We start from the raw sequence: 14,395 nt of genomic DNA, 5'->3' as shown, positions 1-14,395 counted from the left end.
TTTCTATGCCCTGTTTTAAATTATTATCTGTTCTTTATTTTATTTCTATGCCCTGTTTTAAATTATTATCTGTTTTATTATTTGATGTAAAGTGTCCTTGAGTGTCCTGAAAGGCGCTTTTTAAATAAAATGTATTATTATTATTATTAACAATGTGCAAAGATCCCACCAACAGCTACAAAAATAAGGTCATCAGCTGCCTCCAACAGCTGGAAAAGGATAAAGCCATCGACAGACCCCTGTACCACCGGCTATATCCAGGAGAAGCCATTCCTCGTATTTATGGTCTCCCCAAAATCCACAAGGAAGGAGCTCCACTCAGACCCATCATCAGCAGCATCAATTCAATCACTTATAACATCGCCAAACACCTGCCCTCATCCTTTCACCATTGGTTGGGGACACACCTCACTACATAGCCAACTCACAAGACTTCACCAACAAGACAAGGGGGCTAAAACTGGACCCAGATGAGACCATGGTCTCCTATGATGTCATATCACTTTTTACATGCATCCCCACCAGAGGCAGTAGTTTACTACAAGATCACACCCTACCGGTAAGAACCAACCTGACCATTGACCACATTTGTCCCCTTTTGGATTTCTGCTTCACCACCGCTTACTTCCAGTTCAACGAATCCTTCTACAGACAGAAGCATGGCTGCGGTATGGGCTGTCCTGTGTCTCCCATAGTGGCGAAACTCTACATGGAGGAAGTGGAGAGCCATATATCGTTAATATTTGAATAAATGTATTTACAATATCTTAACACCAACCCACATAGACCAGTATCTCCGTTTTGACTCACACCACCCACTGGAGGACAAATTTGGAGTCATCAGAACCCTACAGTCTCGGGCAGGCACCATTCCCACCACCAACAGAGGTAAGATGAGAAAACAGGGACACATTAAGACAGCCCTCATGACCTGTGGCTATCCCAGATGGGCTTTTTTTAAAAACTAACAAAAAGAGGCCCACAAAGAGGGAGGACAACAGGAGGAGGGGGAATGTCATCATTCCATACATTTCAGGAGTTTCGGAAAAACTTAGGAGGATCTTTAATCAACACCAGATCCCCGTACACTTTAAATCTGGCAACACCCTAAGACAAAAACTGGTTCATCCCAAAGACAAGACTCCAAGAAACATGCTGGACAATGTGGTTTATGCCGTTCAGTGTAGTGAGGAGTGTACGGACCTGTACATTGGGGAGACTAAACAACCACTACACGGGCGCATGGCCGAACACAGGAGGGCCAGGACTCAGCTGTTCACAAACACCCCAAGGACAAAACACACTCCTTTGAGAACAACAATGTGCACATTTTGGCCAGGGAAGACAGATGGTTTGAGAGAGGGGTAAAAGAAGCCATTTTTGTCAACCTGGAAAAACCATCACTCAACAGAGGAGGTGGACTCAGACACAACCTATCACCCACTTACAAAGCACTTTTAGGAACAATACCCAAAAGTTTCACCTCAGTTTCACACAACAAAGAGGCAGGTGACCAAAACCGTTCTGATGGGGACCACAACGACCCGTCAGACTCTTAACGACTGTTTACACTTTCACAGTTGACCCCAAGGCCCCACCTAACAGGGTCCACCCTGCTGAAATAGCTTTATTCTTTCTCACCTAGAGTATTTATTTGCTGTACTCCCCACCACCAGTTAGAACTGAAGAAGCCTCTTGGATTAAAGGTGAAACATCTTCTTTTAGAAAATTCACGTCCAGTTGCCTAACAGAACTTTATAAACTTGACCATGACCTGGATGACTGAGAATCTGCCGAAGATGAAGGCATTTATCCTCATGTTGGTGTTGTTGAGCTCTGGGAACTGACTCACTTTAGAGAACAAGCTGTGGAGGACACGGGTGGATGGACCTAAGGACACAGAGGATGACGTTGACCTTACTTTTTTTTTTACCCTTTACATGTTGTTACACTGGTCATTTTTGGAGTAAAAAACATCTCCGTTATCCACTGACCAATAATTATCAATAAATTAATTATTGAATCAATTGATGAAATAATCAATAAAGAATTAAAAATGAAAGTCAGAGCTTCCTCACCCAGTTGGGTTGATGCCTCCACCAGACTCCAGGGCTGACAGCGGCGCTGACCAATGATCCAGTCCAGGACGTATGGCTTTAATCCATCCTGCAGCATGTCATGGAGGGCGGGGCAGAGGTACTTTAGGATCAGATGACCAACATTAGGACTTACCCAGCTATTGCCAAGCTTGGCCTGAAGGACACAGGTGGAGAAACATGAGTATGAAAAAAATAGAGTTTGATCCATTAAAACAATCTCATTTAGTATAGAACAGCTTTCACTGAGAGTGAATCTTAGTATCTTAGACTGATTTATAGCAGCAAGGAGTGTTTTCCCTAACATCCACCAAGCAGTTAAATTGAAGATCTTTTAACCTTTACATCTGGGTCTCGACTGGTGCCGAAATGAGCCACAATCAGATCAACAGCGGTGTTCACGGCTTTCACCAGAGCTGAAAGAAAGAAGGCATATTAGTCTCATAGACTGCTAAACCAATACAATTTCTTCATCGGCAATGCTGCGTCAAAATTAAACAATTAAAACAAAAAAGTTTTCTTATAGCCTCATAGAGTCCGTCCGTCAGATGTATTGTAGACAAGACTAATGCTTTAGCCAAATAGCACAGTATCTTTTATCATTCTTTGGCAAGTGATTTCAATGTTTCTGGGTAGAAATATTTGCTGCAACATAGAGCCAGTAAGAGGCAGTGATGCAACTTAAAGATGTAGCGATGCTATTAATCCATATGACAACAACTGTTGGTTGGAGAGTGAGGAGAAAGTCAAAGGAGGAGAATGGTTATTCTTAAATCTGTATCAGGTGTCCTGTTTTTTCCCTGAAATTATTACGCAGGGCATCATCAGCCACTACAGAGACAAGTAATCACATCATACACTAATAAGTTCCAGGACAGAGAGGAGCCTATGGCCACGGGACAGAAAAACCTCACACTCATGGACCAATATCAGCCACACTTCTTAATTTACAGTGGCTAGTTTTGTCTCTAGCTGTTAAGTCCTTAACAGGATTGCGGAAATGCTGTAAGCGGAAATGCAAATTTGATTGGCTGTTAGCCACACGTGGGGCGCTGTACCGGCTAGAAGCACAGAACCATTGGGCCTCAGTGTTGCCCAGACGATAAGTGTCTGTGTAGGTTCTTAGTCATCCAGGTCATTCAATCCAAAAATAGTTACATCTAGGGCAACTGTACACAGTAGGTGTTTTGAAGACGTCTCACCTCTCATCCAAGAAGATTGGACCCAACAGACATGCATGTGCATAACTTTAAAACCTGTTTGCATTCCCTAACAATTCAGTTGGAGGATAAATAATTTCCCAGGATAAATTAACCACAACCACTTTCCATGACATTTGATCTTTTTTCTCATCTTCCATGTTAAAAAATTGTCTGTACACACACAGACACAGACACACATTTACCTCTTTTCTGTACGAGGTCCACAAAGACATGAGACTGTACAGAAGATGGTGTTGAAGATGAAGCATCAGGGGAAAGACAGAACTCCTCTGGAGGTTTCTCCATGAGAGAGAAATAATCAGAGAGGAAGTCGCTCGGCAGAGGCTTTGCTGATTGGCCTGCTATAAAGATACACACACAGACACACATAAACATCAGTACATCAAAAATGAAACACTAACATGTGCACAAATGTCAATAACATTTATGGGAATCCAAATATAAAACCTTTGAAGACATTCTGAAAAATAAGGAAGGCAATAGAAATTTAATAATTAATACATTCTTAATTTCTCACAATACTTTGCGGCTAAAATCACAATCAGGGGAGAATACAGTATGTTTCTAACAACCAGTATGTGAAGCCTATGTGTATTTCTTTCTCACTGACAAGTTAAGTTTGTTACTTAAATTTAAACAAAAATCTACATTAAAAAAAACCCCAAATCTCCTGAAAAACAATCAACACTTCTTGGAAGTCGTCCCAGCGTGTAGCTAGAGGGCGCTGATGGGAAATCGAACACATTGCATCTAACAGTTTGCTGTCCTGTCGCAGCTCGCCGTCGTTCACAGACTCGCTCCACCCCCAGAGTGTTACGCCGCCTGTACTCGCTCCATTTAAGGGCTTGGGGGGAGAGGTGGTGGGCTGAAGGGAAATGGTAGGGTTAAAGAGTGCAATGAAGGTCAATGAGGAGATGAATGGAGGGACCAAAAAAAAGAGGATCAGAATATGAACATAAAGGAGGATAAGGATGAGTGTTCATGACAAAAGGGAAGAAAGAAAGAGAAGAATAAGAACAAGCAGTAACGATCACTTTCCCAAACCAAAGTCCAGTGAGAGTGATTTTAGCTCACAGGAACTGAAAGATTCTTGCTATATTTCGATCTGGGTCACGGCACCAATTGAAAGATTATTGGTATAATCAATCCGGTTCACGGCCCAGTTGAACAATTTGGCCCTTCTTCGCTCCTGAGCACGACACCAATTGGAGTATTTCTTCTCCCCGTAGTCACAACACCAAAAATGAAGAAATCACCTCGTAGGTAGTCTCAGGCAAGGAATGAAACAGCCGGTAGATGTCGAATGGTTCAATAACAAAACGCCAAAACAAACAGGTCCAAGAGCAAAATAAAATGACTGGAGAAGTATTCAAGAAAATCTCGTACAACAGTTACCAGTACACAAATTCAAGAACTAACTTCCAATGCATCAGTGATGTGCACTTTTATACCTGTGTGGGGGGAGTGGTTTTCGACTTCCCGGGTGTGTGTTAAAATGTGGTAGACAAATGGAAGACAGAGGTTGTGCCTCTTGTGGCCAATCATATTAACATGGTTGTGCCTGCAGTCACCACTATGTGGCGCTGCTGCTCCATGACTCAGCAGTGTTGGAGGACAGTTTTATGAACCTTTTGTCACTAAGCAAGGTGTTATTAAAAAGGAAGTGGACAGAGCCTTGGGGTCCGGCCAACAACAGGTGGTTATGTGGATCAAAAGGAGTAGATGGATCCGGGGTTCCCTGTAAGGATATGAATTGGGAGACTTCCCATTTTTCCCAGGGAGTAGAGGTGTTTTGGAACAACAGGGAGTAATCTAGAGAGTTGGTGTGAAGAGAATTTAGGAGAAATTCTCTTTGAATGTGTGAGGCTATGTGAGTGTGTGTGCTTGGGAAGGCCTTTGGTGTCTTAGCAGTTTCCTGCTTCCAGACCCAAACCAAATGTGAAAACCACTGAACTCTAACAGAACCAAGGAGCTGCTGGTTCACACAGCCTCATGTGGACAGTTTGGGTAACTCTTAGAACTGAACATGTTTATTAGATTGTTGTCGTTTATTAGTTGTTAAAGATAGCCCTAACTATGAGTTAGAATCTAATACCATAATTTTTTTTAAAAAAGAAATATATTATTAAGTATTTTTAAAACTAAACTTAACTATTTTAGGTAAAACTTGGAACATACCATTTTGTGCCCTGGTTCCGTCCCCTTTTCCTCCTTCTCCATGCTTTCCAGATTCCATGATTCTCAGCGGACTTAAAGTGTCACTTTGCAGCCCTGATAGAATGGGCGCAGCTCCGCGATGGTAGCAGTGACCTTGTAGTGCTGGCAGCAGAGTTGGCCCCGCTCCCCAACTCAGAGGTGGGATCGGTAGTAACGGCACTGACCTCACTTCCTGTTTGCCCTGTGAAACAGTGGGGCCTGCTGACAGGGGGGAGCTGAGGTTTTGAGGTCGCTGGGCCGGTGGAGGTACCTGAGGACTTGGGGTGCAGGTGGAGCAGGTCCCAGAGCTTTGTGCCCCCTGGAGACGCACTGGGGAGTAACTTCCGAGAGGTGAGGGACGGACTGATCCAGGACCAGGGTCTGCTGCTTCTGTCAGAGTCTCTTGGTATGTGTCTACATTTTCAGCCATGTTCTCAGTGTCCTCATCTAGTGGACCTCCAGCTGCAGATTCAGAACTCCCTCGAGCCTGTATCCCACAGGCGTAGCCTGAGAGCAGGGGCAGCAAAGGTTTGGGCTGAGCCTGTTTGGATGGGAACTGGTGATGAAAGGTGAACGGCTGGATTGGCAGAGATGTTGGGCGCTGGTCATGACTGTACCGGATCACAGCAGGAGAAGCATCTGAGGCAGACTCAGTACCTGGATTGATAGGTGAAGGACCAGGGGAGCCAAGAGGAGAGGGAGAAGTTCAGGACAGGAAGGGTGTTAGGTTTATAAAGGAAGAGTCAGAGAAGAGAAAGAACAGAACAAAAAATGGTTGGAATCACAGTTAGATTGACAGAAGACAAAAAATATTTAGTTTCAGTAAAAAATGCAACTAAGCAGAAAGCAAACTTGTTTCCGAAACTTAGCTTAGCTTGATGATCATAAAAACTACATTTACAGCTCAACCCTGCACCAACACCCAATGGTTCTGGTTGTTAAAGGATCAAAAACACAGGCCATTTTAGTTTTGTGGATCCCACAGACTGCAACTCCATGGACCACTGACATATTTACTTGCTGGCTTACAGATCTAGTTAAGTCACAGATCATAGCTGGAAATTATTATGGCTCTGTAAATAGGCCAGTTGTCTTACAGCGAGAGGGTTAGCCTATAAAGACCTAAACTTGACCACTGTTCCATAAATTAGATGGCTAAATAAAGGCTGAGGCAACTGGACTCTAACTACACCTATTCTGCAGATCCATTACAGAGCCTTCAGTATTCAGAAATTTTACAACTTTTACCATGCCAAACCTACTTCAAGTTGGATTAAACTTGAATCACAAAATGACATGAACCTAAATCAGCATAAAAGTGAAATGTGACTTAAATAAAGAACATTTTATCATGTCTGTGGACTGTAGATCGTAAAGAACAAAAACATCAAACTGAAACTTGATTTTGAACTGCAATCAAAGAATAATCAGTAATTTAATTTAGTTTTGCTTGATCTTCTGCACAAACACACACATATACACACAGAACCTGAGGTCAGGAGAACCAACAGCAATACCCCGCTAACATTCTCGTATCCACAGGAATTTACGGAAACGTCCATCCATCCCATCCATTTTCATCCGCTTATACATTACCGGGTCGCGGGGCAGCAGTCTCCATGACCGCCACCCAAATCATACTGCACCGTACCAACCCCCCTGAACCTTCCTGCGGGTGGTGAGTCCACTGGAAGGTACCAACCGCCCTAACCAGGATTCGATCTTGCCCAGGAGGTGAACACTGGGGTTCCACACCAATGACATTGCCTCTGGGCCAAAGCGCCACTTTATGGAAATGTGTGTGTGAGTATTTGAACAGATTTTTAAAAAATAAGAAGATATTAGAAAAAGAAAGAGGAAAAACTGACACGCCCAGGAGGACACAGTCATCTCTATCCATCCCAGCTTTTTTCTCCCCTTCTTCTCCCTCTCTTTCCCCTTTTCCTCCCTTGTTCTCCTCCCCTTTGTCAGCCGTGATGCATCAGCAGCTCTCTGTATTCTCTGAATCAATAACCAGATTCTCTTAAAGACGCAGCAGCCACTGATGTGAACCCCATTCAATGATCAAAGATTAATAAATAAATTATTGATAAATTACAGATTGTTAAACACACTCTGAAACATTTATTGTTTTAAGGACAAAGCCCAACATAGCTGAGTGCAGCTGCTGAAAATACTCAACTGTACCTTCAGGTCTTCTGCAACTTTTCCTCGCCATCTCTTGGGCGCACTCCATGCTACCATTGCTGTAAAACCTACTGAAGGCAGCAGAGGCCAAACATTGAGTGTCCGCCTCCAGGCACTGCTCTTGGATTGGAGAGAAGTCCCCAGAAGGGTGGGAGTGGGCAGAGTGAGCATAGTAGAAGGGCTCAGTATTAGTCTTCAGTGGAGGTGAAGCTCCAATACCTCCATTTCTACGTTTACTTCTGGCAATTTCTGCAAATGAAGTGACCCTCGGAGGAGGAGGCAGGGCTGGGGCGGCACTCTCACTAAGATGGACTGGGCAGCTTAGCATCCGCTCCAAAGACCCAAGAAAAGGAGCTGGAGACTTGTCCAGGTTGTGATCGTAGCTGCAGGAACGAAGGCGACTCACTGAAGAGACTCCTTCACTGATAACATCCCGTCCAATCAAAGGAGGGGAGGTGTTGACATACACCTGACCCTTAATTACAGACGGAGAAGTTCCAGCTCCGCCTGCTGCCTGCTTCTTTTTCTCATCCTCCTCCTCCTCTTCATTCTGCTCTTCTTCCTTCTCCCTATCTTCATCTCCTTTTGCTCCCTAAAGAAAAGCATATTTAATAAAAGATATTCACAAAAAAATCTTAATTAAAATTTAGACTGGATAAAGAGTGATATTAATAAAATATTTCCACAGTCTGATTCACTATATGAAGCTTTATTAAGGTAAGGTTGAAGAGTTCTGTTAGGCAACTGGACATGAAATTTTCTAAAAGAAGACGTTTTGCCTCTCATCCAAGAGGCTTCTTCAGTTCTAACTAGTGGTGGGGAGTCCAGCAAATATATACTCTGGGTGTGACAAAGAATAAAGCTACTTCAGCTCCCCCCTGTTGGGTGGGGCGTTGGGGTCAACTGTGAAAGTGTAAACAGTCGTTAGGAGTCTGATGGGTCGTTGCCATCCTCATCAGAATGGCTTCGGTCACATGTCTCGTTGTTGTGTGAAACTGAGGATAATCTTTTGGGTATTGTTCCTAAGAGAGCCTTGTACGTGGGTGATAGGTTGTTTCTTAGCCCACCTCCTCTGTTGACTGATGGTTTTTCCAGATTGACAAAAATGGCTTCTTTTACTCTCTCAAACCATCTGTCTTCCCGAGCCAAAATGTGAACATTGTTGTCCTCGAAGGATTGTGTTTTGTCCTTGAGGTGTATGTGAACAGATGAGTCCTGGCCTAAGGAGTTGGCCCTCCTGTGTTGGGCCATGCACCTGTGTAGTGGTTGTTTGGTCTCCCCAATGTACAGGTCTGTACACTCTTCACTGTACTGAATGGCATAAACCACATTGTCCAGCTTGTTTCTTGGTGTCTTGTCTTTGGGATGAACCAGTTTTTGTCTCAGGGTGTTAGCGGGTTTGAAGTGTACGGGGATCTGGTGTTGGTTAAAAATCCTCCTATGTTTTTCCGAAACTCCTGAAATGTATGGAATGACGACATTCCCCCTCCTCCTGTTGTCCTTCCTCTTTGTGGGCCTCTTTTTGTTAGTTTTTAAAAAAAGCCCATCTGGGATAGCCACAGGTCATGAGGGCTGTCTTAATGTGTCCCAGTTCTCTCATCTTACCTCTGTTGGTGGTGGGAATGGTATCTGCCCACTTGACACATGGTTTGAGGGGTAAAAGAAGCCATTTTTGTCAATCTGGAAAAACCATCAGTCAACAGAGGAGGTGGGCTGAGACCAGTGATGGGAATAACGGTGTTAGACTAAACGGCGTTACTAAGGGCGTTACTTTTTTCAGTAACGGGTAACCTAACTAATTACTTTATCTATAGTTATAACGCCGTTACCGTCACCAACATGTTGTTACTGCGCGTTACTGAAGCTACTCATTGAAGCTGTCATCTGACTTGGCTCACACAGACACAGGAGCTGCAAATCTGTGTGTTTTTTCCCTATGACGGGTGTTTACACACAAACCCAGCACACAGCAGTGGCACACACACAAACTTTCAGAGATGGCGAATACAGGCACTACTTTAACCTCATCAAGGTAAAAGGTAAAAATGTGCATGTTGTTAGATTTCAGTGGTTTTCACATTTGGTTTGGCCTTCCCAAGCACACACACTCACATAGCTCCACACATTCAAAGAGAATTTCTCCTAAATTCTCTTCACACCAACTCTCTAGATTACTCCAAAACACCTCTACTCCCTGGGAACGATGGGAAGACTCCCAATCCACATTCTCACGGGGAACCCCGGATCCATCTACATGACCACCTGTGGTTGACCAGACCTTATGGCTCCGTCCACCTCCCTTGTGTTAACACCCCGCTCAGCAACAAAAGGTTCATAAACATGTCCTCCAACACTGCTGAATCATGGACCAGCAGCGCCACATAGTGGCGACTGCAGGCATAACCATGATACAAGAACAATAATATGATTGGCCACAAGAGGCACAGCCTCTCTCTTCCATTGGTCTACAGCATTTAACCCTATAACGCCAAACGTATCTTATTTGATAAATGAGTTCTACAGCCCTCCACATAAACAGTGTGATATTTTTTTCCCTGAAAAACCAGATGTATACAATCAGATACATGTAGTGCACAGATAATTCAACAGGGAATAGTTATTCACTCATTAGCGGGCCTTCCAGTGAACCTACAAGATTGCCATGACTCAGGATTTGGACATAGGTGGTTTTTGAAGAAGAACGTTGCCAAGTTTGAAAAGGATAAGATAAGATAAGAAAAACATTGATTTTCTTACTGAAACATCAATAGGAATAGTTACTGGGTTGACTAGTAACTAGTCAACCCAGTAACTATGTAAAAATACCTTAAATTTCATAATCTATGTTTTAGTAAAACTGTGTGGAAAATGACGTATCAAATTTGATACAGCAGGTATTTAAGGTCATGTAACTCTAAATCAGTCAATTGTCATTTTACTGTATTTCATGCATTTATATAACATTTTTTTTATTTTTAAATTACATAATTTTGTACATTTAGAGTAAAAAAAAGTAACTTCCTGTATCATATTATATTATATTAATATTGTATTATATATGTTATAATATATATTGTATATATATATAATATATATATTATATACTATATAATATATATGTGTATGTATGTATGTATGTATGTATATATGTATTTAATATATATATATAAGATGAAGGGAAAGGTTTACAGGACGGTTGTGAAACCAGCCATGAGGTATGGTTTAGAGACACTAGCAATAGCAATAGCAATAACTAACAAATTTGTTAGATTTGTTTATGTTTTATTATGTTTTTGTTTGTTCAGGAAAAAGGAATATTTGAGCATTGTGACGATGTATCAAATATGATACCAATTGAAATGCATATATGGAAAATTATATTTGAATTTGTTTGTTTGTTCAAAAGGACTAATAAAGGGTCCAAGTTCAAAGAATTTGAATTTTCTGTCAATTATTTAATGGTTGGTGGATGGTTTAATGGCTTTACAGGGTTAAACACACACCCGGGAAGTCGAAAACCACTCCCCCCACACAGGTATATAAGCGTAAACAACTAATGATACTTTGGAAGTTATTCTTGAGAGGATTTGCGTATTAACAACTTTAAGTTTTAAAAGTTCTGTTAGACAACTGGACGTGAATTTTCTAAAAGAAGACGTTTCACCTCTAATCCAAGAGGCTGATGATACATTACAAGATAATCTTGAGAGAGAAGTTATTCTTGAGGGAAGTTTAGTTCTTGAATTTGCGTACTGTTAACTGATGTACGAGATTTTCTTGAATACTTCTCCAGTCATTTTATTTTGTTCTTGGACCTGTTTGTTTTGATATTAAACGAATCGACCATCTACCGGCTGTTTCATTCCTTGCCTGAGACTACATACGAGGTGATTTCTTCATTTTGTTGCTGTGACTACGGGGAGAAGAAATCCTCCAATTGGTGTCGTGCTCACGAACGAAGAAGGGCCAAATCATTCAACTGGGCCGTGAACCGGATTTTTTATAACAATAATCTTTCAACTGGTGCCGTGACCCAGATCGAAATATAGCAAGAATCTTTCAATGTTCAGTGAACATTATGTGCCAGAGCAAAGAGTTTGTCCACATATGGTGTAAACAACTCCAATTTAATGATGCACATCTCGACAGCAGTCTACTTCTACTACGTTGTCAACCAGTGATGTGCGGTCAGGGGAGGCAGTGAAAAAGTACAGAAATTAAATATTAATATTTGCCACTGATCTGATGCATTTTCAGTATGACTCTACACACCTTTGACATTTGATGAAGTAGAAATAGCTGAATTTGAGTATTTCACGATTAAATACAGAGCAGAAATCCTGGGTGAGGCAGTGGAGAGCTGTGCCTCATACCTCACTGCGCGATCCAGTACATACAGGGTTGCATGACGCGTGCCCGTTTCTGTTCCTCAGCATATCGCCAATATGAACTTTACAGAAATATTTGTTCTACAGCATGACTCTCTACAGTCTGTGTAATGTCTTTAATGTATGTGTGAGAGAATTGTTTCTGCTGATCGTACTAGAAAGTGCAGAGAAAAGTCAGCAGGGGGGATGGCAGTACTCTGCCTCACCTCAAGGGGGCATCTGAAAGTCAAAATTAAATTTGTGCTGCACTCATCTCTATACTTGAATTTGTTTACAATAAATATGAATTGCTTAGACACAAGAAGGGTGCTCTATCCATTTGTATAAAAGAAACGTTCTTTGTAGGACAAACATGTTCCTGTGTATATGTTTGTGTTGGTGTCAGTGTAATTTATTTAATTTACACTAGAGAGTTTAAAGCACTTTGAGAAAAGGAGCATAAGAGAAACTCCACAGACCTACTTTTTTAGGATTTCAAACCTTAGGATTATAACTCAATCTTTATTCATGGCTTTCGTTTTCACCATGATATTTTGGTACCTGTCTTTGCTTTTCTACTCTACATTTTTAAACTAAAAAAAAGTAATGCAATAATTACTTTCACTGGTAACTAGTTCCTTCTATAGTGGAGTAACTCAATTACTAACTCAGTTACTTTTTGGGAGAAGTAACTAGTAACTATAACTAATTACCTTTTCAAAGTAACGTGCCCAACGAGTGCCCAAGATTCTCCTCAGTTTCACATAACAAAGAGGAAGGTGACCCCAACACCCCACCCAACAGGGGGGAGCTGAAGTAGCTTTATTCTTTCACACCCAAAATATATATTTGCTGTACTCCCCACCACCAGTTAGAACTGAAGAAGCCTCTTGGATGAGAGGCAAAACGTCTTCTTTGAGAAAATTCCGCATCCAGCTGCCTAACAGAACTCTTCAACCTTGACCATGACCTGGATGACTGAGAATCTTCATAGACATCTTTATTAAGGCAATGACCTAAATTCAACTCAGTCACTTTCCCATAGCAAAGCTCAATGATAAACAACAGAGTTTGGCTCACAGAGACAGAGGCCTTGTCACTGCAGCAGTGATATAATTTTAATAAAAATTTTGAATACTCAAGTCACAAATGACCACATTTTAACTGATGGACAGCATCACATTTTAAAAAAAACTCCTGTGTGCATATGAGCAAAAGTGATTGGCTGACAAATAAACTGAAATGCCAAACTCACCACGGACAATGGTCCGTCCTCCCTTTCCTCATCCACGCCATCCTGCCGTCTAAACAGAAAATACTCGCTGGGCTGCGAGGGGGTGGGGCTTCCGTTGCTGTGCTCATCAGAGCAGCTGTTGACAGAGGAGGGGGTAGGACTTGGAGAAGACTGTGATGAAAGATCACAGGACACCAGTTTGTAGTAGTTCTGGGTGGTCACGACCAAACCAGCCTGGCTCTGCAGACAGGATGCCAGATCACCTGACGACCCAGACTGTGGAGGGTGGTATGCGTTGCAGTTCGCATCGGGGTCCAATTCCCCCTGGTGCTCCATTGAGCACGAGCAAGTGGAGGAGGTGGACAGGTGCGGCTCTCGGATCAGTGAGAAGCCGCTTCCCTGGCTGGATGTTTGTTGCTGCTGCAACGGCGGTTCAGTTGGTGAGGTTTGAAGGTCCAAATAAAAGGCCCCGCCCCCTAAGTCTTGCTGGTTTCCTGTGGTATCAGACGCGGGACAGGTGCAGGACTGGTCTGAGGAGCTATTAAGGTTGATGAGAACTGATGGTTGCGGCTTCTCAGGTACACTGTTGTTCATCCTGTTGAAGATTGCGCTAATATTAAGGAGCACACCATCAGAGCTGTTGCAGGAGGAGTCGCTGGCATAGCCATGGTGAAATGGATCACTGAAGGTTTCAGGGAAGTGATGCATGCATGTCTGAGATAGAGATGAGGTTGATGAGTATGAACCCGTCTTACTGCTCCTTCCGCATCGCATCGGATGATCTTCATAATCATCATCGTCACCCCAGTCCTGCTCACCACAGTCCATGGACATGTTGGAGCCACTGCTGCCGTGGCGACACTGGCGGTCCAGGCCCATGAAATCCAAGTCTTTCAAGTGTGTGGCGAGATCTGAAACCCCACCCCTCAGAGACTCATGGTTACTGCGCTTGACTGAGCCATGTAACAGGAATGGCTCGGTTGCAAAGTCGCAGTTGTGCAAGTGGAAAGGGGCGACCACATCTTCGAGGGCAGAGCTGGTGTCACCGTGGAGTTGGAAAGAAGAGTCTTCAAGGTAACCACTGAGATCATC

The 14,395-nt window shown here is 42.7% G+C and overlaps 1 protein-coding gene across 1 annotated transcript in view; it reads right to left on the bottom strand.

The window, feature by feature from the left end:
- The window catches only part of LOC103397012 (iporin-like), a 19,380-nt gene that overhangs the window by 4,242 nt on the left and 743 nt on the right, over window positions 1-14,395 (bottom strand). Inside the window, 8 exon segments of the mRNA XM_025052899.1 lie at window positions 1,784-1,890; window positions 2,079-2,253; window positions 2,436-2,512; window positions 3,502-3,660; window positions 4,008-4,184; window positions 5,498-6,172; window positions 7,703-8,294; window positions 13,325-14,395. The exon segment at window positions 13,325-14,395 is cut by the window's right edge and continues 46 nt beyond it. Of these exon segments, the coding sequence (XP_024908667.1) occupies window positions 1,784-1,890; window positions 2,079-2,253; window positions 2,436-2,512; window positions 3,502-3,660; window positions 4,008-4,184; window positions 5,498-6,172; window positions 7,703-8,294; window positions 13,325-14,395 (3,033 nt within the window).

The sequence above is a fragment of the Cynoglossus semilaevis genome, chromosome W (genome assembly GCF_000523025.1).
Source record: "Cynoglossus semilaevis isolate Cse_v1.0 chromosome W, Cse_v1.0, whole genome shotgun sequence".
NCBI classification, from domain to species: domain Eukaryota; kingdom Metazoa; phylum Chordata; class Actinopteri; order Pleuronectiformes; family Cynoglossidae; genus Cynoglossus; species Cynoglossus semilaevis.
This window is presented reverse-complemented; position numbering and strand designations above follow the sequence as displayed.